The sequence below is a fragment of the Ovis aries genome, chromosome 11, assembly GCF_016772045.2.
Source record: "Ovis aries strain OAR_USU_Benz2616 breed Rambouillet chromosome 11, ARS-UI_Ramb_v3.0, whole genome shotgun sequence".
NCBI lineage: Eukaryota > Metazoa > Chordata > Mammalia > Artiodactyla > Bovidae > Ovis > Ovis aries.
In genome coordinates this window covers 44,820,139-44,847,833 of record NC_056064.1, presented here as the reverse complement: position 1 = coordinate 44,847,833, position 27,695 = coordinate 44,820,139, and the positions used below count along the sequence as shown (strand labels likewise).

The window sequence follows — 27,695 nt, the reverse complement described above, 5'->3', positions numbered from 1 at the left end:
GGACAGCTTGCTTTGTCAACAAAAATCTTCCTGTACTCACCAAGTTTTGACACCTCCCCCAACGCCACCCCAGCCTCCATGCAGCTGCTCACAAACCGAGCACCTTCCAGCCCTGGCTTTTACATTTTTTAAAATAAGGTAACTTATTTATTTTTGACTGTACTAGGTCTTCGTTGCTGTACACAGACTTTTCTCTAGTTGCGGTGAGCGGGGGCTATTCTTCGCTGCGGTGCACGGGCCTCTCACTGCGGTGGCTTCTCTTGTGGAACACGGGCCCTAGGCTGTCAGGCTTCGGTAGTTGTGGTTTGCAGGCTTAGTTGCCCTGTGGCATGTGGGATCTTAGTTCCTGGACCAGAGATCCAACCTGTGTCCCATGCATTGGCAGCTGGATTCTTAACCATTGGCCCACCAGGGAAGTCTCTGCAGCTTTCATGTTTGCTGTTCCCTCTGCTTGAACTGTTTCCCATCTCGCTGCTTTTCCTCAGTGTCCTTTCAACCTTCCCTGACAACCCTGTTTCAAAAGCACCCTCCCCAGTGACTCTCTTTCCCTCTCACCTGCTTCACTCTATGGCACTCTTCACTTGGTTAGATTCTATCTTTGTCTACTCATTTATTGCCTTATTTCTGTCTAGAATATTATCTGCATGATACAAAAGACCATGCCTGGTCCCTTAGCTCTGAGTACTGTACCTGAGAGAGAGTAGGTATCAGTGAATAGTTCTTAAGTCCTCCAAAGACTCTCAAAATGCCAGCTTGTAAGTTTACATGGAGGAATGCTCCACTGGGTGCATGGGGCAGGCAGGTCAGTCCAATCAGGTCACCCGCTGCCTCCTGGCCAGCCTCAGGGCAGTCTGGTTGCTGGAGGGTTGCTTGGGGAACACGGCATCAGGGCACCAGAGGCCGAACCCAGTGTAAGATGCTGGTCCCTCCCGGGGCCTGTCCCCAGGGGGCAGCTGTGTGCCCATCCGTCCCCCTTGCCCAGGAGACAGTCCCTGTGCTGCCCCTGGGATTCGACTCTTTCTCTGCTGCCGTCACTTAGTCATTGCTGTTTATCCGAGAGCCATTCAGCCTTGCTTTAAAACTTTGTTTTTAATTAATTTTATTCAGAACCCCAGCTATGGGCCCAGCGCTACGCTTGGTAGGGTGATGGAGCAGGACAGAGGCCCTGCTCTCTGGAGACAGACACTGGGTTAGACAAAGGCCATCTGCATCATAATTACACTTGTGTTGAGTGCTGGGAAGGACTGGAGTGACTCTGCGTATGTGGCATCTGGAAGGTCATGAGTTGGTTTCTCAGTTTGACTCCCAGAGGACAGTCTGACTTCTAAGACTTGGCTCTAATCACTCCCTTCAGGGACCACTGACAAGTCAGGCTACAGGCAGTCCTTTCACCTGACAGGATGAGGACAGACTGAACAAAAGGGATGTTTTGAAAGTGGTCTAGAGACCTGACATCTCACCCCTCTGCCAGACCCCTCTCAGGGATTCAGCTGTTGTGCGTAGCATCCTGGTACCTGTAGTAACTCCACGTGGCATTCTTCCGTCTTGGGTGCCGGTGGCAGGTGCTGCTCTTAGATCCTGGGTAAATGGTGATCTCCCCCAACAAGGGAACGGGCCAGATGTGGGGCCGTGAGTGAGCAGGAGGCAGGAAGGTGGTGGGGGTAGGGTGGGGGAAGTGGTGTGCTTCCCCCTCCCTGTAATAACTCGGGATCCTGGAGTGGGGCACAGCTAAAGAGCTCAGTCCAGGCTCATGTGCAGAAGCTCCAAGGACTCAGTGTTCCCACTGTTTTTCTCTATTGCTTAAGAGAACAAAAGCTTTTCCCCAGAGTCTTATTTCCTGGTGGGCAGCCTGTGGTCACTGGGCCATGTGTGGACACTTCCCAGCAGTGTCCCTCTCCTCCCTGGAGAGAGAGGCCCTCACCAGTGAGCATGTTGTTGCTCAGTCGCTAAGTCATGGACTGCAGCGTGCCAGGCTCCTCTGTCCTCCACCATCTCTGGGAATTTGCTCAGATTCAAGTCCATTGCATTGGCGATGCTCTCCAACCACCTCGTCCTCTGCTGCCCCCTTCTCCTTTTGCCTTTTCTCTTGCCCAGCATCAGGATCTTTTCCAATGAGTTGGCTTTTCGCATCAGGTGGTCAAAGTACTGGAGCTTCAGTTTCAGCAGCAGTCCTTCTAATCAATGTTCAGGGCTGAATTCCTTTAGGATTGACTGGTTTGATTTCCATGCAGTCCAAGGGACTCTCAAGAATCTTCTCCAGCACCACTATTTGAAAGCATCAGTTCTTTGGCACTCAGCCTTCTTTATGGTCCAGCTCTCACATCCATACGTAACTACTGGAAAAACAGTAGCTTTGACTATACAGACCTTTGTCGGCAAGGTGATGTCTGTGTTTTTTAATATGCTGTCTAGGTTTGTCATAGCTTTCCTGCCAAGGAGCAAATGTCTTTTAATTTCATGGCTGCAGTCGCTGTCCAAATTGATTTTGGAGCCCAAGAAAATAAAATCTGTCACTGCTTCCACTTTTTCCCCTTCTATTTGCCATGAAGTGATGGGACCTGGTGCCACGATCTTAGTTTTTTGAATGTTGAATTTCAAGCCAGCTTTTTTACTCTCCTCTTTCACCCTCTTCAAGAGGCTCTTTATCCTCTTCACTTTCTTCCACTAGAGTGGTATTGTCTGCATGTCTAAGGTTGTTGATATTTCTCCTAGCAATCTTGATTCCAATTTGTGATTCATCCAGTCCAGCATTTCGCCTGATGTACTCTAAGTTAAATAAGCAGGGTGACAATATACAGCCTTGACTCACTCCTTTGCCAGCTGTGAACCACTCAGTTGTGTATCCAGTTCTAACTGTTGCTCCTTGACCTGCGTACAAGTTTCCTGGGAGGCAGGTCAGGTGGTCTCGCACTCCAGTCTCTTTAAGAACTTTCCAGTTTACTGTGATCCACACATTCAAAAGCTTCAGCATAGTCGACAAAGCAGAAGTAGATGTTTTTCCATCCAATGCCGCTAAGTTGCTTCAGTCGTGTCCGACTCTGTGCGACCCCATAGACGACAGCCCACCAGCCTCCCCTGTCCCTGGAATTCTCCAGGCAAGAACACTGGAGTGGGTTGCCATTTCCTTCTCCAGTGCATGAAAGTGAAGAGTGAAAGTGAAGTCGCTCAGTCGTGCCCGACTCTAGCAACCCCATGGACTGCAGCCTACCAGGCTCCTCCATCCATGGGATTTTCCAGGCAAAAGTCCATCCAGTAAGTGTTGGCAATTTGCTCTCTGGTTCCTCTGCCTCTTTGAAACCCAGCTTGTACATCTGGAAGTTCTCGGTTCATGCAGCTACATTGAAAGATTTTGAACATAACCTTGCTAGCATGTGAAATAAGCGCAGTTGTATGGTATAGCAGCATACAGCATCACAAAATCCACATCTGTCTCCTTCCTTGTTTCCTCACCCCACCTTTGTTATTTTACATTGAAAACATTTGGACAGTCAAGATTTATTCCCTCATGTTTTGGGGTTTTGGGGGGGACCATGCTATGCCTGTGACTTGTGGGATCTTAATTCTTCAACTAGGGACTGAACCCTGGGCCCTCAGCAGTGAAAAGCACCAATTCCAATCACTGGACCACCAGGGAACTCCCACCTTATCTTTAATATATATATATAATATATATATAATATATATTATATATATGTAAATATATATAATATATGTAAATATACATATATATATATATATTTTTTTTTTTTTTTTTACTCTGTTGGGTCTTAGTTACTGCATCAGGTCTTAGTTTCAGCTTAGGGATCTCTAGTTGTGGCATGTGGAATCTAGTTCCCTGACCAAGGATTGAACCCAGGTCCCCTGCTTAGAAGGTGCAGAGTCTTAGCCACTGGACCACTAGGGAAGTACCCCCCTCATCTTTTATAATTCTGTACCAGGCACAAGGAATGACCATTCCAAACAGCTTTGTAGGTGCTAGGATGGAGGTAAGCGTAAAATGCCATAGGAGCCCAGAAGGGATCTCAAACCTACCTGGGGGTGGGTTGGAGGGGGTGTAGGCTGAGGATGAGTAAGGACAGCTTCCAGGAGGTGATGAATGACCTCTGAGCTGAGTCTTAAGGAAGAGTGGTCTCTCCCATAAGGGTTTCCCAGGTTGTGTGCGCCAGGCTCCAGGAGTTTCCCTGGATGGCCATGGGATTGCTCCTGCAGCCCATTTTCCTTGGGGAGTTCCCCTGGGTCTTGATGACTTAGACAGGCTTTGTTCAGGATCCTGAGTTGTGAGTGGTCCCTGGCAGTCACCCTGATTGACACATTGTCCTGTCACTGGCAGAAGGAAGCACCTGCTGGTTCTGAGGGTTTTGGAAGAAGCTTTGGAAGCCAAGCTCTGTGAGCCTCCCTGCCACCAAGCTCCTGACTCAGAACTCACCGCTCTTGGCTTAAGGAACTTGACAGCATCTGAATGGATTAAGCTGTTCAAACCAATCCTTCTGACGTTCTGGGCAGCTCCAGCCCCGCTCCCCTTCCCTGTCTGTGGGAGTGGGGAGGGCAGTGTTAATTTAGGGGTTGGAAATAGCAACATTAGGGTGAGGTTTTTGGCACTTAGCACAACAACTGGGCTGGTTGCAGCCCTTGGGTGACTCACTTCCTCTGTGTAGACAGCCACTGAGGGCATCCAGCCAGCTTCCTTGCCTCTGCTCTCCCATGATGCTTAGGCACAAAAAGACAGGGAGCACTTGAAATAGTAAAGAAAAAGAGCCAGAATTCATTCCCACGAGCCTCCTGACCCCCCACCGCACTTCCGTCAGTCCAGTGAGCAACATCAGATTCAGGGAGATAGCAGCAGAAGGGAAGGGGCATGGCCTGGCTGCCTGGAGCCTTGGGGACCTGCTCAGAAATGGGAAGTAGACGCAGAGGAGCTAGTGATATCTCTGGGTCTTGCCTGCCCATGCCTCCTCCATCTCAAACCCTACAAGCAGCGCTGAAAAATTCAACATCCCTTTAACAAATGGTGCTGGGACAACTGGATATCCACATGCATAAAGGTGGATCCTTTCCTCACATCATATACAAAAATTAACTCAAAATTGATCACAGATCTAGGGATAAAAGCTGAAACTGTAAACCCCTTTGCAGAAAACATAGGAGTAAATCTTTGTAACCTTGGCTTAGGCAATAATTTCTTTTTTTTTAATGTTTATGTGTTTATTGATTTGGCTGCATCGGGTCCTAGCCACAGCACGTGGAATCCTTTCATTGCCGCATGCAGGCTGTTCACTGCAGCATGGGGGCTCTCTAGTTGTGGCATGCTGCCTTAATTGCCCCATGGCACATGAGATCTTAGTTCCCTGACCAAGGGTTGAACCACTGGTCCACCAGGGCAGGCCCAGGCAGGGGGTTCTTAAGTGTGATACCGAAAGCATAGAGACAAAAGAAAAAACAGATAAATTGGTCTTCATCAAAATTTAAAAATTTTCTGCCTTAAAGAAAGAAAGTGAAAGTGAAGTCGCTCAGCCGTGTCTGACTCTTTTCGACCCTGTGGACTGTAGCCTACCAGGCTCCTCCATCCACGGGATTCTCCAGGCAAGAATACTGGAGTGGGTTGCCATTCTCGTCTCCAGGGGATCTTCCCAACCCAGGGATTGAACCCGGTCTTCCGCATTGCAGGCAGACGCTTTAACCTCTGAGTCACCAGGGAAGCCTTAAAGGGCACTATCAAGAAAGTTAAAAGGTAACTCACAGAACTGGAGAAATGATTTGCAGATCATGTATCTGATATGGGCCTAGTACCCCGAACTTAGAAACCTTGCAACTTGTATTTGCTTTCTAGGGCTTCTGTAACCGGAGAAGGCAATGGCATCCCAATCCAGTACTCTTGCCTGGAAAATCCCATGGATGGAGGAGCCTGGTAGGCTGCAGTCCGTGGGGTCCCTAAGAGTCGGAAACGACTGAGTGACTTCACTTTCACTTTTCACTTTCACGCATTGGAGAAGGAAATGGCAACTCACTCCAGTGTTCTTGCCTGGAGAATCCCAGGGACAGAGGAGCCTGGTGGGCTGGCATCTATGGGGTCACACGGAGTTATACATGACTGAAGCAACTTAGCAGCAGCAGCAGCTTCTGTAACAAAGGACTATAAACTAGATGGCTTGCAACCACAGAAATGTATTATAGTGATTACCCCTTATCCACAGGGATATGTTCTAAGATCCCCAGTAGATGCCTGAAACTGTGGATAGTACCAAATCCTTTATATACTATATTTTTTCCCATACACACATACCAATGATAAAGTTTAATTTATAAGTTAGGCACAGTAAGGGCCATCCCTAGTGGTCCAGTGCCTAGGATTTCACCTTCCAACGCAGGGGGTGCAGGTTCAATCCCTGGTTGGGAGGCTAAGGTCTTACATGCCTGGTGATCAAAAAATCAAAACAGAAAACAGAAGCAATATTGTAACAAACTCAATAAAGACTTTAAAAATGGCCCACATCAAAAAAATCTATTTAAAAAATTAGGCAGAGTAAGAGATTAACATAATAATAATAAAATAGAGCAAGTATAACAGTGTTCTGTAACAAAAGTTACGTGAATGTGACCTCTCAGCCCCCCAATATCTTATTGTACCAATGTAATGCCTTTTCCATCTTTAAGCACTTATTCACATGCTGTGGGCATAGCTTCTGTAGTTTGAGGTGCAGCAACAAAGCTGGCACTAATTTATTTTTCCTTCTTCATCATCTCACAGATAGAAGACTCTTTCTCACCGCAGATCTTAACACCTTTTGAATATCATTTCTTTCTTTCCTTATTTAGTCAAGAACTTTTACTGTGTTACTTAAAGACAGCACTTTACGGCTTCTCTGGCAGATCCGAATTGCCAGCATCACTCGTCTTGTGCTTTGGGGCCATTATTAAGTAAATCAGGGTTGCATGAACACAAGCACTGCGATGTCACAGTGGGCGATCTGATAACCAAGAGGGCTACTAACGAAGTGACTAATGGTGGGACAAAGGGGTGATTCACACGTCCCAGGCAGGATGGAGAAGGAGGATGAGAGGTTTCATCACACTACTCAGAATGGTCACAGTGCAAAACTTGTGAATTGTTTATTTCTGGAATTTGCCACTTAATGTTTTTGTGGAAAATATAGTTGGCTGTGGGTGACTGAAACCATAGATAAGGGGGAACTGGTGTATCTGATGGTTCTGGAGGCCAGAAGTTCACAGTCCAGATGCTGGCAGGGTTGGTTCCTTCGGGAGATTCTGAGGAAGAATCTGTTCCACGCCTTTCTCTCGGCTTGTAGTGTCAGCAGCAGCCTTGGGCATTCCCTGGCTTGGAGACGCATCACTGCAGGCCCTGCCTCTGTCATCACACAGGGTTCTCCCTCCGTATCTCTGGCTTCACTTGGTGTTCTCTGTGTGTTCTCTTTTCTCCTCTTATAAGTAGATCGGTCACATTGGATGAAGGGCCCACCGTACCCCAGTATGACCTCATCTTAACATATTTGCAACAACGCTACTTTCCAAATAAGGTCACGTTCTAAGGTCCTGGGGGGTAGGATTCCAGCATATCTTTTTCAGGGTTGTGGCGGGGGGACACACATAATTCAACCCATAACAAGACAAAAGAACAAATAAACCAATTTGAAAATCGGCAAAGGATTTGAATAGACCTCTCTCCAAAGAAAATTTACAAATGACCAATAAGCATATGAAAACATGCCCAGTGTTTTCAGACATCAGAGAAATGCAAATCAAAGCCATAAGTTTGCACTTCATATTATAGCCATACATTCATCTGACTATAATCAAAAGTACAGATAATAATGATGGAGAGGATGTGGAAAAATTGGAGCCCTCATACATTGCTGGTGGGAAGGTAAAATGGTACAGCCACCTAGGAAAACAGTTTGGAAATTCCTCAAATGTTAGACGTAGTTATTATCAGTTGAGTTCAGTTGCTTAGTTGTGTCCAACTCTTTGTGACCTCGTGGACTGCAGCATGCCAGGTTTCCCTGTCCATCACCAACTCCCAGAGCTTGCTCAAACTCATGTCCATTGAGTCTGTGATGCCATCCAACCATCCCATCCTCTGTCGTCCCCTTCTCCTCCCGCCTTCAATCTTTCCTAGCTTCAGGGTCTTTTCTAATGAGTCAGTTCTTCGCATCAGGTGGCCAAAGTATTGGAGCTTCAGCTTCAGCATCAGTCCTTCCAATAAATATTCAGGATTGATTTCCTTTAGGATTGACTGGTTGGATCTCCTTGCAGTCCAAGGGACTCTCAAGAGTCTCCTCCAACACCACAGTTCAAAAGCATTAATTCTTCGGCACTCAGCTTTCTTGCTTTCTTTATGGTCCAACTCTCACATCCATAACACAGCTACTGGAAAAACCATAGCTTTGACTAGACGGACCTTTGTTGACAAAGTAATGTCTCTGCTTTTTAATATGCTGTCTAGGTTGGTCATAGCTTTTCTTTCAAGGAGCAAGGGTCTTTTTTATTTCATGGCTGCAGTCATCATCTGCAGTGATTTTGCAGCCCAAGAAAATAAAGACTGTCACTGTTTCCACTGTTTCCCCATCTATTTGCTAGGAAATGATGGGACCAGATGCCATGATCTTCATTTTTTGAATGTTGAGTTTTAAGTCAGCTTTTTCACTCTCTTTCACTTTCAGAAAGAGGCTCTTTAATTCCTCTTAGCTTTCTGCCATAAGGGTGGTATCATCTGCATATCTGAGGTTATTGATATTTCTCCCAGCAGTCCTGATTCCAGTTTGTGCTTCATCCAGCCCAGCGTTTCTCATGATGTACTCTGTATATAAGTTAAATAAGCAGAGTGACAATATGTAGCCTTGACATACTCCTTTCCCGATTTGGAAGCAGTCTGTTGTTCCATGTCCGGTTCTAACTGTTGCTTCTTGACCTGTATACAGGTTTCTCAGGAGGCAGGTAAGCTGATCTGGTATTCCCGTGTCTTGAAGAATCTTTCACAATTTGTTGTGATCCACACAGTCAAAGGCTTTAGCATAGTCAATGAACCAGATGTTTTTCTGGAATTCTTTTGCTTTTCCGATGATCCAACAGATATTGGCAATTTGATCTCTGGTTCCTCTGCCTTTTCTAAATCCAGCTTGAACACCTGGAAGTTCTCAGTTCACGTACTGTTGGAGCCTGGCTTGGAGAATTTTGAGCATTATTTTGCTAGTGTGTGAGATGGGTGCGATTGTGTAGTACTTAGAACATTCTTGGCATTGCCTTTCTTTGAAATTGGAATGAAAACTGACCTTTTCCAGTCCTGTGGCCACTGCTGAGTGTTCCAAATTTGCGGGCATATTGAGTGTAGCACTTTCACACATCATCTTTTAGGATTGAAGTAACTCAGCTGGAATTCCATCACCTCAGCTAACTTTGTTTGTAGTGATGCTTCCTAAGGCCCACTTGACTCACATTCCAGGATGTCTGGCTCTAGGTGAGTGATCACACCATCGTGATTATCTGGGTCATTAAGGTATTTTTTGTTATCCTATTATCCATCAATTCCACTCCTAGGTGTGTGCCGAGAGAATAGAATAGCGTCCACAGAAGAACTTATACAGCAAGGTTCTCTGCAGCATTATTCATGATTGTCAAAAAGAAGAAAACTACTCATATGTCCATCTTCTGAGGAGTGGATATATAAAACATGATAAATCCATAATTGGAATATTAATTGGTGATAAAAAGGAATGAAGTAATGATACATGCCAGGACATGGATAAACCTTGAAAACATCATGCTAAGGGAAAGAAAGTGAAAGTGAAAGTGAAGTCACTCAGTCGTGTCCGACTCTTTGCGACCCCATGGACTGTAGCCCACCAGGCTCCTCCCTCCATGGGAGGGATTTTCCAGGCAAGAGTACTGGAGTGGGTTGCCATTTCCTTCTCCAGGGGATCTTCCCACCCTAGGGATTGAACCCGGGTCTCCTGAATTCCAGGCAGATGCTTTAACCTGTGAGCCACCAGGGAAACCAGTTTCAAAAGACCACGTCATAAAGTTTCATTTATACATATTCAAAATGGGCCAACCTAAGGAAACAGGGGTTTTCCCAGGTGGCGCAGGGGTAAAGAATCTGTCTGCAATGCAGAGACACAAGAAAGGTGAGTTTGATCCCTGGGTTAGGAAGATCCCCTGGAGGAGGAAATGGCAAGCCACTCCAGTATTCTTGCCTGGAGAATCCCATGGACAGAGGAGCCTGGCAGGCTACAGTCCATGGGGTCACAAAGAGTTGGACACGACTGAGTCCTCACACATGGAAACGGAAAGTAGATTATTGATTGCCTGGAACTGGAGTGGCTGAGGGGAAACAGGGAGTGGCTGCGGATGGGGTTTCCTTATGGAACAATGAAAATGTTCTAAACATAAATTGTGGTGATAGTTGCACAACTCCATGAGTATGCTAAAACTACCGAATTACACACTTTTTTTTGTTGTTCACATCATGTTAGATCTTAGTTCCCCAATCAGGGATGGAACCCAATCCCCCTGCAGTGGAAGGGCTGGAGTTGTAACCACTGAACTGCCAGGGAAGTCCCTGAAGTATACACTTTAAATGGTTTAATGTTATGGTGTGAATCATGTCTCAATAAAGGTGCTTTTAAAAACAAACAAACCTGCCTTTCCTTCTTTCCCAATAGAAAAGCAAGAGCTGGATCTCAGAAGATGACTTCTACCGGCCTCCCCGGGAACAGCCCAGAGAGAGTCCTTCTGATGCCGCCACAGCTTCTCCCAGAGGGATTCCCGAGGCAAGGCCTGGCCTCCTTGTGCAAGAACCAAGACGAAGCTGCTCCATGGAGGCCTTAGACAAAGCTTGCGCGCCTTCCCCAGGAAGCGAGAGAAGCAGGGCTGCCCCGGCGCCTCCGGATCACAGGAACTTCAGGGTGGTGCATCGCCGGCAGATGGGTAGGCAGCTCAGCGGGTGTCCGGGTGCCGCACTGCACCTGAGCAGTGCCTTTCGGAGAACAGTTCGAAAGTCCTCTCTTGCGTAACCAGTTGGGCGGCATCTTCTCCCAAGAAAAACCTCATCCCAAAATGTAATAAGGAACACCCTTGCAGAGTAATTCAGGAAGGCATTTCAGGAAGAGTACTGTATTTTCTCATAAAATCTTTTTTTAAATTTTTATTGGAATATAGTTGATTTAGTCTGTCTTGTTAGTTTTAGGTGTACCGCACAGTGAATCAGCCACACAGATACATACATCCACTCTTAAAATCTTAAGAAAGTAATGCTCCGCCAGTCTATGTCTGATGCAGGATACAGCATGCTTGGGGGTGGTGCATGGGGATGACCCAGAGAGATGTTATGGGGAGGGAGGTGGGAGGGGGGTTCATGTTTGGGAACGCATGTAAGAATTAAAGATTTTAAAATTAAAAAAAAAAAAAAAGAAAGAAAGTAATGCTCAAAACGGCCTGCAGAGTACATGAATGCTGTTTCATACACGAAAATGGAAAATAACTTCCCTGAAACTCTCCTATAAATCTTAATGATTATACATAAGATTATATGTAAGATACATAAGATAATCTTATGAGTATATAGGCCTCTGGACTCGGTCTGGAGCCCAGAACGAAAGCCCCGCCTCTTGAAGGCTCAGTTGTTTCAACTGCTCCTCCCTAAGGCCCTTCTCTCAGATGGTTTATTTAGCAGCTCTGGTGGGGTTTATCAGATGTGCAGTTTGTTCAGTGTTCTCTGTGTGCAGTTCACAAGGAGGCCAGCTTGACCTCCACACCCTACGAAATTCCATAAAGCATTAAATAACCACAACCTAATTTTTATGTCTGGCACAGCCCTGGTTTCCATGCCACGTCCTCTTAGGTTTTTCTTTCAGCCCATGTAATGGTTACAACCATACCAGAGAAGGTGTGCTTTATGCCTGCGTCATCAGGTACCCGGGAGGATAGGAAGGCCCTACACAGTGGTTTGAAATCTCTAAGGCTGGTCCAAGCTGGGAGAGAGAATTGTGTGTCCTTTGGACCCCCTTTTTTCAGGAAGAAGGCTAGCCCCTTCCCCCCCCCCCCCCCCGAGGAAGATCAGGGAGCCTTGGGCTGTGTGTAGTACACACACTCCCTACTCAACAGATTTATTGGGCACCTGCGATGTGCCAGGTACTATTCTAGGTGCTGGGGACACAACAGGAAACCAAGCCAGGTCCTTATCTTCATGGGAGTTGTATTCTAGCGTGAGAGACAGGAAATAAGCAGATGAACAAGTCAACATATAGTCGGGGCGGGTGATCATTCCTGTGGGGAATAGTAAACGGGAGGTGGGCAGGGTACCATTAAGGACAGCCAGGGACTCCCCTCATGGTCCAATGGTTAGGAGTCCACACTTTCACTGCTGGGGCCCACGTTCAGTCCCTGTGTGGGGAATGAAGATCCTGCAAGCTGCACGGCACGGCCAGAAAGTAAATAAATGAGTAAAGGCTGGCCAAGGAAGCCCTCACAAATTAGGTGACATGTGAGGTGGCTTGAAAGGTGGGGAGAGAGGCATGAGGCGATCGTATTTTAAGCAGGGAGAACGTGTGCGAAGGCCCTGCAACAGAAACATGCTTGATGTGTCCAGTAAGCAGCAGAGACCAGAGTAGCTGGAACAGAGGAGATGGGAAGGGGGTGGCTAGAGGTGAGGTCAGAGTGATGCGGGGCCTCATGGGCCACAGGAAGGACGTTGGCTTTTGCTCTGAGAGAGACGCGATCTGATTTGGGGGACTCTCCGGGGCAATCATCCTGGCTCATTTCTTGAGGCGCTTCAGGGGGACATAGACCAGTCAGGAGGCCACAGCCATAAGCCTGGCCAGGAATGATGGTGAACCAATCCCCTGTGGTAGTGTTGGAGGAGGTGAGAAGTGGAGGAAGGCTCTAGATATACCAAGAGGATTTGCTGATAGATTAGATGTGGGGTGTGAAAGGGAAAAAAAAAAATCAAGGATAGCTCCAAAGTTTTTAGCCCAAGCATCTGGGAGGATGAAGTTTGCCATTTTACTAGATGAAGAACATCAGGAGGAAAGTGGGTTTGGAGTGGGAGAATCAGGAACACAGTTTTGGACGTGTCAACTTTGAGAAGCCTATTAGACATACACGGAGCAGATGGAGATCGGAATCTAAAGCTCAAGGGTGAGGTCCAGGCTGGAGATAAAAACTGAGAAGTTGTTGGCATAAAGCTCCAAGACCAGGGAAGATCAGCTAGGAAAAGTGGGTATTAGTAGAGAAGAGAACCAGGGCCGAGCCCAGGGCCTCCATGAAGAGGCCAGTGAGAGGAGAGAGCATCAGGGAGACAGGAGAGGGGGGCCAGTGACAGCAGAGAAGACCCCAGGAAAGGGGGGCTCTGCTGTGTACAGTGATGCTGATGGGCCAGGCCAGATGGGGACCAACGACTAGGCTTTGGACTTGGCAACAGGAGGGCCTGGTAGCCTTCCCAAGGGCAGGTTCTGTGGACTCGGGACAGAAGGCTGCTCGGAGGAGGTTCAAGAAAGAACAGAAGGAGTGGGTCCCAGAGACATTCCCACACCTCCTCAGGGGGGTTTCTGTAAAGGGGACAGAGACCCAGGGTGGTAATTAGAGATGTGAGTAGAGTCGAGAGATATTTTTAATGCTGGGAGAAATAACAGCGTGTTTGTGGGCTGGTGGGAATGATCCAAGAGAGAGGGAGAAGACAGTGACGCAGGAGGGGCAGAAAAGATTGCTGGAGAGACGTCCTTGTCCTTGATCAGGCGGGGTGGTGGAGGGGGGGACCCCTGCGCAATTGCACAGATGGGAGGGTGGCCTCAGACAGAAGCACAGTCAGTTCATCCCCAGCGACGGGGCTCAGAGTGTGGCTGCAGATGCTGGAAGGGGAGGGTGTAGTGAAGCGCTCATGGAGGTGATTGTTGACGTGCTTTTATTTTCTCAGTGAAATTCAAGAGCACAGTTATCAGCTGGGGCAAGGGTGGGAGGGAGGCTCTCAAAATACGTTCCCATCCAGCCGGCGGTGGCCTGTGTTCTCCAGGTGGTCACGGAGTCCACACCCAGGACAGGACTCAGGCCCCGGAGATTATCCAGGGTGACGAAGGGCCAGGCCTATCATCTAAAGTGCCTCTTTCTGCCTGCAGGGCTGTCCAACCCATTCCGGGGGCTCCTGAAGCTGGGCACGGTGGAGCGGCGGGGGGCCATGGGCATCTGGAAGGAACTCTTCTGCGAGCTCTCCCCGCTGGAGTTGCGCCTCTACCTGAGTGGCAAGGAGCGCACCTGCGTGGACACCTGCTCACTGCTGCGCTGCGAGTCTGTGGGGCCGGCCCACAGTGACGGCCGCTTCGAGCTGCTCTTCTCCGGCAAGAAGCTGACCCTGCGCGCCTCGTCCCGGGATGAAGCCGAGGACTGGCTGGACCGGGTGCGCGAGGCGCTGCAGAAGTGCCGGCCCCTGCAGGAGGAGGAGTGGGTGACCATCCAGTACCCGGAGCAGCCCGAAGACCCTCCAGAGGCCTCCCAGGGTGGCTGTGCCGCCCCCTCGGACCTGCACACAGAGGCTGAAACCCCCCAGGGGCTGCAGTTCAACTGGTCCTTCTCCCAGGTGCCTGAGCCTGACGCCATCAAAGAGTCCCTTCTCTATCTGTACACGGACCGCACATGGATGCCCTACATCTTTTCCCTGTCCTTGGAGTCCCTCAAGTGCTTCCGCGTGAGGAACAACGAGAAGATGTTAAGTGACAGCCATGGAGTCGAGACCATCCGAGATATCCTGCCGGACACGAGTCTCGGGGGCCCAGCCTTCTTCAAAATCATTACGGCCAAGGCCATCCTGAAGCTGCAAGCCGGGAATGCCGAGGAGGCTGCCCTGTGGAGGGACGTGCTACGCAAGGTCCTGGCGTCCTACCTGGAGACGGCCGAGGAGGCAGTGACCCTGGGCGGCAGTCTGGATGAAAGCTGTCAGGAGGTGCTGAAGTTCGCCACGCGGGAGAACGGCTTCCTGCTGCAGTACCTGGTGGCCATCCCCACAGAGAAAGGCCTCGACTCCCAGGGCTGCTTCTGTGCAGGTGCTGACTCCCTGTCCCCCACCTCCAGCCTGCCCGCACTGGGGTTCCTGCTCTAGGCTCTGCACTCCTTCCTGCTCCCCGCAGGCGCCCCCATAATGCCTTGGGGATGTTGCAGCAAATTAAGCTGTTCCACGATCGTATTATATTCTTCTGGAGCCAGGGCTTCAGATATTTTTGCAAGCTTTTACAAGTGTACACAGGTATTTAATTACAAAAATAGGCTCATACTACTTGCTGGCCAACAGAACTTTCTGTGACGATGACAATGTTCTAGAATCTCTGCTGTCCAGTAGCATAGCTACAAGCCATATGTGGCTACTGCATACTTCATGTGGCTTCCTAGTGTGGAAGGAACTGAATTTTCATTCGCCTTTAATAATATATGTGTGTGCATGCTCAGTCATGTCTGACTCTTTGCAATCCCATGGACTGCAATCTACCAGGCTCCTCTGTCCATGGAATTTCCCAGGCAAGAATACTGGAGTGGGTTGCCATTTCCTCCTCCAGGGGATCTTCTCGACCCAGGGGTCGAACCCACGTCTCCTGGGTCTCCTGCATTAGCGGGCAGATTCTTTACCACTGAGCCACCTGGGAAATCCCTTTTAATAATATATTTAAATGCACACCTTTGGCATGTGGCCATGATTTTAGACAGCTCAGCTGTATCTGTTGTTCTGCAGCTTGGCTTTAATCCAGTTAGGAATATGTTATGCACATTCTTCTGCATCAGTACATCTGCTCTGTCATTAGCATCATCAGATCCAGTCCTTCCATGCCAGGCAGCTGGGCCAGATGCTTTCTTTGGATTGTCTCATTTAATCCTCACAACAGCCCCATTGGGATTTGTCTCTATTTATAGCTGAGGAAACTGAGTCACAGGACTGGTGAGTACCTGTCCTAGGTTCACACAGTGAGCGATGGTGGAGCCGGAAGAGGACTTAATGGCCCCAGAACCTGTGCTCTTAGCCAGGCGCCCACAGGGCCTCTCCACTCCCATGCTTTCAAGGCTGCATGATTTTCCCTTGCTCACGTCCCATTTTTAGGTCTTCTCCCTGGTCCAGACCCCCATTTCCTTCAGCCCAGGCCCTCCAGCTGAACTGTGAGGAGGTGGCCCTGCCGCACAGAGAGACACAGCTCTGTGTGGTCTAGGAGCTGTCCCGTCGGGGTGGAGCGTGTGGGACTGGAGGGGAAAGCCTGACATCTGAAGGAAGTGGTCTGCGGTTGGTCCCCCTCCCCCGCCCCCCTCTGCAGAGCAGAGCTTCTTGCAGAAAAAAGTCTTCAAGCCCCTGTTCACCCCTTGCCCCCCTCCCCCACCCGCCAGCCCCTAACACTCACACTTTGCCCTTTAATCCATGGGCTCCAGGTTCAAAGAGGAGGCCAGGCCCCCAGGACTAGGAGGAGGGCTTCCCACTGGGGATTTGGATGCTAGCAGGCAGCTTTCCCCGCACCTGCCACCACTATCTTCCCTGCCTCCGCCAGCCTCCAGCCAGCCAGACTGAAACTGGAGAGCTTCTTTCTGCCCACAGAGCTCTGTGGCCGGGCCACTGGCCTCTGACACCTGGCTTGCATCTCATAGTTTACTTTCAAAACCTCATTTAAACTTTGTAATAACCCCACAAAGTAGCAAATAGTAGCTGAATTGGAACCTTGCAAAAATTCAGTGAGGGTCAGAATGAGACAGCCCATACACCGAAGAACCAGCCTCCTAGTCTCCAGGAGGCTGAAGGGATTCCCCCTGGCCCTGTAGGAGGCAGGGCCTGTGCTCAGGATTTGAGCCCTGCCTCTGGTACCCTGGGCACACCCTACTTTGATTCCCTCTGCCCCCTGCTTGGGGGCCTCCAACAGAGGGGCTGAAGCTGGTCCCTGTACCCCATCCTGAGGTAACAGGCCCTGGCTTCAAGCTGGCACCAGGCCATGTCCACCACCTTTGTGTCCAGCCCCGTGTCCCCAGTTCCTTGCTGAGACCTTGACTCCCTGCTTCCGTTTCTGGGCCCCAGTGGAGGGGTGAGCTTAGCAGAGGCTGGGATTGGTGGATAAGCCATAGAAACATTGAACAGAGGCAGTTAGGAATAAGAGAACGCGGGCTCTGCTCCAACCTGACCCAAACTTGACTCCAGCTGTGCACCCAGTCGTGGTATGAGTGGGCAGGTTTCCTAACCTCTCTGTGCATCAGTTTCTACAGCTGGGAAACAGTGACAATAATTGTTACAGAGTTTTGTCTTAAAGGTTAATTACCAGAGTTGATTCTGATTGGTGGGAATGTGAATGGCAGCTGTTTTTATCTTCATGCTCTCCTTTCTAATCTGGCTGCATTCCCTAGCGGGTAGGCCCTTTGCCTCGGCAGCTACTGTGTTGCTCAGGAGCTGACTCTGGCCCCACTGCTGCTCACCCTCCCCCTGTTCCCCTCCCCAGGCTGCTCCCGGCAGATCGGCTTCTCATTTGTGCGACCCAAGCTCTGTGCCTTCTCTGGCCTCTATTACTGTGACATCTGCCATCAAGACGATGCCTCAGTGATCCCGGCCAGGATCATCCACAACTGGGACCTCACCAAGCGCCTGGTAAGTCCTGAACCCAGCCCGTCATGGCCATACAGGGCTGCTGAGCAGCAGAGAAGGGGTCGCTCCTCTTTGCAGCTGCCGTTCATATGTTTGGGGGAGTTTGGCTCTAGAGAAGCCAGGGTCACGAGTTTAGGCTCCATGATGTGGGGGAGCAGACCAAGAAAGTAATTTGGTGCTGGTCTACAGCGCCTGGGCAGAGCTCTGTCCATGCCTGCCTTGGTCCTCAGGTGGGAATCAGGATGGTTCACTGTAGCTCCCCATGGGTGCAGATAAAACTGCTTAGAGCACCAGCGTAGAGAGATAGGCAGAAATGATAGAATAGATTAGATATAGAGGATGGGTGGATGGGTTAGGTGGGTAGTTGCATGCATGGGTTGAGGGGTGGCTTGGTGGATGGATATGAATGGATGGATGGTAGCTACGTGGATGGATGTATAGATGGGTGGATAGGTGAATGTAGATGGGTAGATAATAGATGGATGGATGGATGATGGATGGATGAATGGGCCAGCCAGCTGGTACACTTCCCCCTAGGAGCAGTCAACCTTTTCCAGGCATACAAGCATCTACTTTTTGTTACTTTTGGAGTCATACTGAGCTTATACTGCTTTATAACATGTTTGTTCAGTTAGTATTACATCTTAGATACTTTTTGATGTTCACCAAATGCCTTTAAATATGATGTCTTCTGCAGTCTTTCAGATTTTCCTCTTCTTCAGCTGAGCTCATCTACTTACATAGCTGTGTTACCCTGCGCAAACTCTTCCACTTCCCACTTCCCTGTCCATGCGCTGCTGCTGCTGCTGCTGCCAAGTTGCTTCCCTCGTGTCCAACTCTGTGCGACCCCATAGACGGCAGCCCACCAGGCTCCTTGTCCATGAAGGGGGGTTAATTACAGTGTCTGTCTCCGGGCAGTGAGGACTAAAGGAAACAGAACCCACCAGTCTCTTAGATGGTGCCCCTTCCCTTTCCTAAGGCCTCACCTTCTGCCCCTAATTCATTCGGTCAGGGTCTGCCTCCAGAGGTGCGGACTTGGCTTTCTCCCAAAGGCACAGATTTCTGCTGAGACAAGACACAGAAACAGGAAGTAGCTGTTTACTTCTCTCAAGACCCAGGCCTGCCAGCCATGCTGTCTCCTCATATGTCCCCATCAGAGCCCAGAGAACATAATTCTCGGAACCTGTACCACCCTGACCTCCACCCCCTGGGGATGGAAACACCTGTTACCTTCGCTTTGGTTCTCTTTCTCCCTTTTTGGCCATGTTGCATATGGGATCTTACTTTCCCCACCAGGGATCGAACCGCACCCCCGGCATCGGAAGCACAGAATCTTCACCACTGGACCACATTAGCTTAGAGAAGCTGCAACGTTAGCTTCACTTTGGCTTTTTTGTTGGTTACCTCATCCTCACCCCTGCCCTCAGCGTTAAGTATTTAACTAACTACATGGAGAAAATTAAACCTCAAGATGACCACAAATACAAAGAACCCTCTGGTCATAAAACACTCTCACCATTTACAACATCCGGATGCCCCTGTTGAGCCATCTCCCTATTCACTGCTATAATTTTGGTGCCACTTCCTTTTTCCGACTAGAAAATTCTAACAATTCCCTCGGCATACCTAAGGTCAGGAAGCATCCAACTCTCTCAAAGACGCCAGACCTGGGAAAGACAGGAAGGTTCAGAATAGGAAGTGGCAGGCTGGCAGGTTAGGGGCCCCTTGTTCACTGTCTGGCTGACCCACTTGTGCAAGGCCTGGCTGGCACTTGGCAGGATGTCAGCCCAAGCCTGGGGCTTCTCCCTTTGTCTGTCTCCTCCATACCCGTAGGGGAGGAACAGTCCCGGGAGAGCTCAAAGCTCCTGCCTGTCTATGTACTTGGCAGTTTTCAGCGTGCATTCCTGCGTGTTATTTCATCTGGGCCTCACCCTAAGCCTGGGGCTGAGTTGTGGGCAGGGCTGGGCAAGAGCAGTCTGACCTGAGTCACTGACTCACCAAGCCTTTGCCAGTGTGATGCCTGTGGGCTGGGGGCTGGTTCCTCAGGGCTCTGGGAAATGGGAAAAGATGGAGATATCAGTGAGGTGAGACATGCTGGGGAAGCCGGTAGAGCAGCCCCTGGCCTGACAGTCTCCTCTGGGCCTGGCCCACCCCCCGGGGCCAGCAGACAGACGCCCAGACCACACAGGCGCCCAGAGTCTGATGGCAACTCCCATTCACCGAGAAGCTGCTTACCTGGATTTTCTTTTAATCTAAACTCAATCCCATGCAGTAGGTGCTTTTATTTCCCCCATTTTACAGATGAGGAAACTGAATCACAGAGAGGTTAAGTAAGTTTCTTGAGGTCATACAGTTGAGAAGGGGTGGAGCCAGTATCCAAAGTCGGGCTAAGCACTGCAGGGTGACTGATGGTGGAGAACACCTCAGCTCCTCCATCCTTATCCTCCCCAAAGAAACTGCAGGGGAAGGGGCTTCTCTTTGTAAGTGAGGAGGCCAAGGGTGCAGAGACAGCACTCAGTTCACACCTGGGCTCTGCTTTCTTTCTGGTGGCTTGGATCAGTCACTTTAGTTCCTCTGAGTCTCAGTTTCCGTAACTGTAAAATGAGGACGATGACACCTTCCCCTCTGGGTTGTTGTGAGGGTGAAGAAAGGATGCGGTCAAGGTGCTTAGCCCAGTGTTTGGCAAATAATAGGTGCTCAGTACTTGGTGTTAGGGTCAGGGCTGAGGGTAGAACCTTCCACGTCTATCGTGTGGGAGAAACCCAGATCGATCACTCAACTCCACTTGGAGACTTGGAGGGAGGCCCTGCCCTGGTTGGTGCTGTTAGTGAGGACGGAAGAAGCTCAGGAAACCTCTGGTTAAGCTGTATCTGATCCATGGTTTCCTGTGGTTGGAGCCTGACTCAGATCGGTCACCTGATTCCTGAGTTGGCCCACGGTAATGTCTGTTTCCTTTCAGCAGAAAAGGGGCAGGGGCAGGGAGGCCAGGAAATAGTGGGAAGGGTCTGTGAGGCCCAGGAGAAGAGATGTGTGGACCCTCCTTCCCGTCCCCATGTGGTCAGGCAGAGGCAGCCGCTGGTGCCAAGGGGGAAGAGCGGGTTTGGAAGCCAGATCAACTGAGTTCAAATCCTGACTTATCTGAGCTGTGGGCCTTGGCCAAGTCACTTCCTCTCTCTGAACCTCAGTTTCCTTGTCTGTAAAATGAAGATGGTGCCACTTCCCTCGGCAGGTGGCTGGAGGGGTGAGCGAGAGAGTAGGTGGCCCAGCGCCTGGCAACCTTAGGCGCTCACGAAACGGCCCTCCTGTCTCACCCTCGCTGCCCGGTGGTGTCCTCAGGTCTGCAGGCAGGCCCTGAAGTTCCTGACACAGATCCGAGCCCAGCCCCTCATCAACCTGCAGCTGGTGAACGCGTCGCTGTACGAGCACGTGGAGCAGATGCGCCTCATCGGGAGGAGCCGGGAGCAGCTGAAGCTGCTAGGGGACTACCTGGGCCTGTGCCGGAGCGGAGCCCTGAAGGAGCTGAGCAAGAGGTGAGCACCCGGACACGAGGACACACACACACACAGACAGAGAGGGACACACACACACACACACACACACACACACACACAGAGACACCCAGACAGACAGACAGACAGACACACACACATACACACACAGGGACACAGACAGACACAGACACACACACACAGACACACACAGAGAGACACACATACAGAGAGAGACACACACAGACAGACAGAGACACACACACACAGACAGAGACACACAGACAGACAGACACACACACACAGAGGGACACAGACAGACAGACAGAGACACACACACACACAGAGACACACACACAGAGAGAGACACACACAGACAGACAGACAGACAGAGACACACACAGACAGACAGAGACACACACACAGATAGACAGAGACACACACACACAGACACACATAGACAGAGAGAGACACACAGACAGAGAGAGACACAGACAGACAGAGACACACACACACAGACAGACACACACACACAGAGGGACACACAGACAGACAGACAGAAACACACACACACAGAGAGAGAGACACACACACAGAGGGACACACAGACAGACAGAGACACACACACACAGAGATACACACACACACAGACACAGAGACACACAGACACACAGACACACACAGAGACGCACATACACAGAGAGACACACACACAGACACACACAGAGATGCACATACACACAGACACACACACACAGACATAGAGACATACACACACAGACAGACAGAGAGGAACACACAGAAACACACACACACAGACACATACACACACAGACAGAGACACACACACAGACAGAGACACACACACAGAGACACACATACACAGACACACACAGACACAGAGACACACATACACACAAACACAGGGAGACACACAGAGACACACACACACGCACACACAGATACAGAGACACACACAAAGAGACACACACAGACACACATACACAGACACAAAGACACACACAGAGACACACATACACACAGACACACAGGGACACACACACACAGAGAGACACACACCTAGATACAGACACAGAGACACACACACACAAAGAGACACACACACGCAAAGACACACACAGACACAGAGACACACATACACACACAGGGACACACACAGAGACACACACACAGATACAGACACACACAGAGAGACAGAGAGACACACAGAGACACAGACACACAGAGACACAGTCACAGAGAGAGACACACACACACAGACACAGAGAGAGACACACAGACACAGACACAAAGACACACAGACCCAGACACAAAGACACACACACAGGGACACACAGACACACAGAGAGAGACACAGACAGAGAGACACACACACAGAGACACACACACACACACACAGAGAGACACACACATGCACAAAGAGACACACAGAGAGACAGAAACACACATAGAGACACACACAAAGAAACACACACACAGATACACACTGACACACACACAGAGACACAGACACACACAGACAGAGAGACACACACACAGAGACAGAGACAGAGACCACACATAAAGAGAGACACAGACACAGAGACACACATAAACAGAGACAGAGAGAGAGATACAAACACACACACAAAGAGACACACAGAGACAGAGAGACACACACATACCACAGACAGACACACACACACAAAGAGACACACAGAGAGAGAAACACTCACACACACAGAGACACACAGACACGTAGACACATACAGATTCAGACAAACACAGGCGCACACACACACACACACACAGGGACACATACACAAAGAGACACACATACACATGACAGATACAGATACACACAGAGATACAGATACACACACACAGAAACATACACACAGGGACACAGACACAGAGACACACACACAGGGACAGGGACACAAACACACATACAGATACACATAAGAGTGGCTTGCTCAGTGCCTGGACGTGGGGACGCACACACACATACTACACACAGGGTCAGTGCACAAGCAGGCTCTCGGGAGGAACGCCGGGGCTGGGTGGAGGACTCCCTCTCTGCATTCAGGAGTGGCTTTTATTTGTGTGTGTAATGCATTCATTCATTTGACAAGTGCTTATTGAGAATGCACTCAGTGCCGGGCGAGGGGTGTGGGCTTCAGGGCTGAGCACAGTGGACTTGGGTCCAGCCCTCTGGAGGGCACAGCAGGGAGCAGGGCAGCGGCTTCCCCCAGGAGTGAGGGTGGAGGAGAGAGCAGGACGCCCTGAAAGTACAGCGCAGTCAGGGGTCTGACCCATATTGGAGGGCGCTGATGGAGGAGGGGGCTTCCTGGAGGAACTGACCTCCAGTGTGAGACCTGTGAAATGAGTGGGAAAGAGGGGATTTGCAGGAAAGAGTGTTCCAGACAGAAGTAGTGATGTGCATGGGCTGTGGATGAAGGCCCTGTGTGTGGAAAGAACAGGGAGAAATTTCTGGGCAGTGAGAAGGGAAGCGGGGATGTGGTGAGAGGAGGCCGGAGACGTGAGAGGGGCTGGTCTCCGGGCTCCCCGGGGTCCCACCAGACCTCCCCACTGGCAGCAGCCCTCCCCAAATCCTTGCAAGAGGACAGGGTTGGGGCAGGACCCTCAGGATGCCCTGAACAGAGCTTCTTGGTGCCCAGTGCCTGGGGGAACTTTCAGTGCTCAGCTGGGGGTGGCGGGTGACACCTTCTATGGGGCTATGCTGTCCTGGGGCCCCGGGAGGACAGACCTCGGGTGGACGAGCCAGTGCCTGCTGCCCAGCTAGGCTTCATTGCTGGTTTCTGGGGACTTGGAGCAGCTCACAAGCCCCTCCACGTTCCCCATGCAGCCACTCCTCCCAACAGGGCTGGCGCAGAACCCCTGTCTGCTGGGCTCCCCTGCTCAGCCCTAGTCCCTGCCCTCCCAGGGCTGCTCTGCACTGGAGAGATGCTGTGGGGAGCCCTCTCTTAGGCAAAGCACAGAGGCTGGCCCCTACAGGCTCTCAGAGCAGCTGGCTGATCCCTGGTCTCCTCCACAGGGCCTGGAAGAGCAGAAAGCCTTCTGGGGGCCACCATGAGGGACCCAGATGGCTGCTTCTGGGGAGGCTATTGCTGTCTCCATTATCAGTGGGTCCTCACTCCCATCCTTTCTGAGATTCCAGGACCCAGGGCCCCAGAGTCTGCCCTCCTGCCCCCCTGTCCAGGGTGATGAAATCTCAGGTCAGGTGGGACCCTGTGACCCTCTCCAGTTCAGGGATGTCTGCAGACCTGAGTAGACCAGCTGCCTGTAGGGCGGGTCCTGAGTGCCAGCCTCACTTGCCCATCCCTACCCTGCTGAGATTGGTCAGCAGCCTTACTGGCCTGTCCAGCTTGCCCTGTCTGCAAACTGGGGGCGATCTTTCCTCTTTCTTTCTGGTTGCTGTTTCCAGCCTTCATGAAAGCAGGGCCAGGCCTGTAGAAGTCCCATTTCAGAAGCAGCATAGGGTGAAGAAAGAGCTCAGGAGGCCCCAGACTTGCTGTGTGACTCAAGGAAGTGGCTTCACTTCTCCGAGCCTCAGTTTTCTTGTCTATAAAATGGGCCAGTGATCCCCATGTTTATGTGGCCTGCTGGAGTTGGTGAGGGCCACATGAGGGGCCCAGTGTCTAGGGAGAGACAGAGACAGGTGAACAGATGGCCCTGGGTCAGGGAGGCCAGTGCTGTGAGGGAAGGAGGCAGAGTGCAGAGGGCCAGGGAGCTTCTTGGAGGAGACGGCATCACCTGAAGGTTTGTGGAGTTTTCTTTCTCCTTTTAAAAAGAAAAAAAAAATGATTTTCTTCTTTACAAAGATAGTATTCAAATAGTATTAAAGGGAACCAAGCAGAAAGCTGGGGTCACCCTTCTCTAGTCTGGCCAGATCCCACTCTGTCCTCACTCACGGGAAAGTGAAGTTGCCCCAACACAAATGGCATCGCCCTTGTGGTGAACCAGGGTTTAGTGAGAGAACCAGAGGAAGCCTGGACTGGATTGTCTGCAGGGAACCCATGGCTGTGGGGGGTTGGGGAGTAGAGGGGGAGCGTGGCTTGCCAGGATCTTCGCAGGGCTCAGCACAGCCAGATCATGGGTGCAGGGGCTAGACCTCGAAGACCCTCCGTGCCACCACAAAGGCCTAGGATTTTATTTTGCTGGCAGCCGAAGCTGTTGAGTTCTGAGCCTGGGATGGTCACACTCCCATGAAGACCAGTTTGGCAGCAGTGGGGCGTGGGGGCTGGTGTGGTAACTGGCACAGGAGGTGAGGAGGCCTGGACTGAGGTGGCTGGGGTGGAGGCTGAGAGGACAGGAAGGGTTGAGGAGAAACCGGCAGATCTTGGGATCCCCTTTCTCTCAGGGGGCTGCGCTGACCTCCCCTCCACAGCAGCTGGAGGGCCTCACAGGCCCAGGGTAGGTGGCCTAGCTGGCCCCCTGAACTTCCACAACTCTGAGCAGAGGGCAGACGACAGAGAGGACTGTCCATCCAAACAGGCCCCACCCTTCCTGCCAGCTCAGGAACAGCCTGTGCGCCCCCTCTGCCCCTCCCCCTGCGTTTTCCTGGTGATAAACGGCAGCTTCCTGTTCCCAGAAGGCTGAACGTTTACCGGGGAGACCGGCAGGTTGCCCTGAGTGGCCACTTGGCAGCGCCGCGTGGGGCTGCCTGGTGGAGCTCGCCATCTTGGCCCTGGGTGGGGTTCCTCCTATAAACGGGGCTGTGCCCTGGGGTGGGCACAGTCAAGCACCCACTCCAGATGCTGCGGGGCCGGGCACCTTCCTGCCTCCAGATGTCTGGAGCACCCTGGGGCAGGCTCCCGCGCATCCTCGGACTGGGGAATTCTCCCCCCATCCCCACTACCACACAGACACAGCAAGGCCAGGCAGGGATTTTTTGCAGCTGTTTCCTGTCCATCCCTCAGGATGTAACCTTTGGGATCCCTGCCATCAGTGAGGTAGAAACTAGAGCCAGGCTGGTGGCAGCTGAGCCCTTGTCCTCTGCCCCCCACCCCCACCTCTGAAATGGGATCTGTGCACTCAGGACACCTCAGCTCCTCTCCCAGAGCGCCAAAACCAGATGCTTAAGTGTCTGTCCCCAAGCTAGACCAGGGGCTACAGTAGGAAGGCAGAGGCCACGTCCGGTGCATTTCTGTCCCCAGCACTGTCCCTGGTACATGATGGTGGCAGTAATGACAACAGCTATTAATAACAGCCTCTAGGCATTCACCTGGGAGATAAGGATGTAGGCTCTGGAGCCAGACTACTGCTTTCAGACTCCAGCTGTGCCTCTTACTAGCTGTGTGACCACAGGCAAGTTCTTTAACTTCTCTGTGCCTCTATTTCCTCTTCTCAAAATGAGGGTTATAATAGCGTCAACCTCACAGGATTCTTGTGAGAATTAAATGAATTTATATCAAGCCTTTAGTCCAGTTCCTGGCTCCAAGCGTTAGCTTTCATCATCCTCCTCCTCATTATTTTTTAAATAGACTTTTTAAAATATCTTAAAATTTTTTTCAACTTCATTGAGTATAATTTACAAAATTGTAAGATATTTATAGTATTTTTGTGATGATTTGATATATGATTATTGTGTGAAAGAGTTCCTCCCATCTTATTAATTCACACATCCATCATCCTCACATATTTTATATGTATTATCTATATATGTATATATGAAAAGTGAAAATGTTAGTCACTCAGTCGTGCCCAACTCTTTGTGTCCTTAAGGACTATAACCCGCCAGACTCCTCTGCCCATGGAGTTCTCCTGGCAGGAATACTGGAGTGGGTTGCCATTTCGTCCGCCCAGGGTTCTTCCCCACCCAGGGATTGAATTTGCATCTCCTGCATTGCAGGCAGATTCTGTACCATCTGAGCTACCTGTATAGTGTGTGTATGAGAGAGAGAGAACATTTGAGTTCTGCTCTTAAATTTCAATTATGCAATACAATGCTATCAACTATGGTTAATAATTATTCATTTACTGTGTACAAGGCACTGTGCCAAATGCTTTTAATAAATTATTTAATCCCAAAAAGAGCTCTCTTGCTCAGGTGAGGAAACCTGAGGTTCAGGGAGGTTAAGGAACTTGCCCAAGGTCCTGGCAGCTGGGCACCTGGAAGTCCAGGACCCGAGCCCAGGCTGGAGCTGTTTCTCCTTGGTTAGCGGCGCTGAGGGAATGAAAGCAAACACAGGTGGACCCAGATTCCTTCTGAGGAGCCTCTTGTCTTTTCTTTGAAGGCTCAACCACAGGAATTATCTCTTGGAGTCGCCTCACAAGTACAGTGTCGCCGACCTCCAGCAGGTGAGAATGCCACCCCTGAGGTGTGTGTTAGTCGCTCAGTCATGTCCGCCTCTTTGCGACCCTATGGACTGTAGCCTCCCAGGCTCTCTGTCCATGGAGTTGCAAAGAGTCCAGGCAAGAATACTAGAGTGGGTTGCCATTCCCTTCTCCAGGGGATCTTCCCGACACAGGGATGGGACCCGACTCTCCTATATTGCAGGCAGATTCTTTACCATCTGAGTCACCAGGGAAGCCCAGAGGAACCTAATTCCTAGAAACTTACTCCTGGAGAAATCAGAAAGGGAGAT

General features: G+C 50.4%; 1 protein-coding gene across 11 annotated transcripts in view; it reads left to right on the top strand.

Moving 5' to 3' along the window:
* Window positions 1-27,695, top strand: part of PLEKHM1 (pleckstrin homology and RUN domain containing M1) — a 57,616-nt gene that overhangs the window by 26,364 nt on the left and 3,557 nt on the right. For 8 of the 11 annotated variants that reach the window (XM_060394924.1, XM_060394928.1, XM_060394922.1 and 5 more), the window contains 6 exons: window positions 5,828-5,905; window positions 10,674-10,938; window positions 14,121-15,041; window positions 17,454-17,599; window positions 20,933-21,126; window positions 27,345-27,408. In XM_060394924.1, coding sequence (XP_060250907.1) covers window positions 5,828-5,905; window positions 10,674-10,938; window positions 14,121-15,041; window positions 17,454-17,599; window positions 20,933-21,126; window positions 27,345-27,408 — 1,668 coding nt within the window. The remainder of the gene's footprint in view (window positions 1-5,827; window positions 5,906-10,673; window positions 10,939-14,120; window positions 15,042-17,453; window positions 17,600-20,932; window positions 21,127-27,344; window positions 27,409-27,695) is intronic. The other 3 variants (XM_027974391.2, XM_042256112.1, XM_060394930.1) reach the window with 2 other exon arrangements.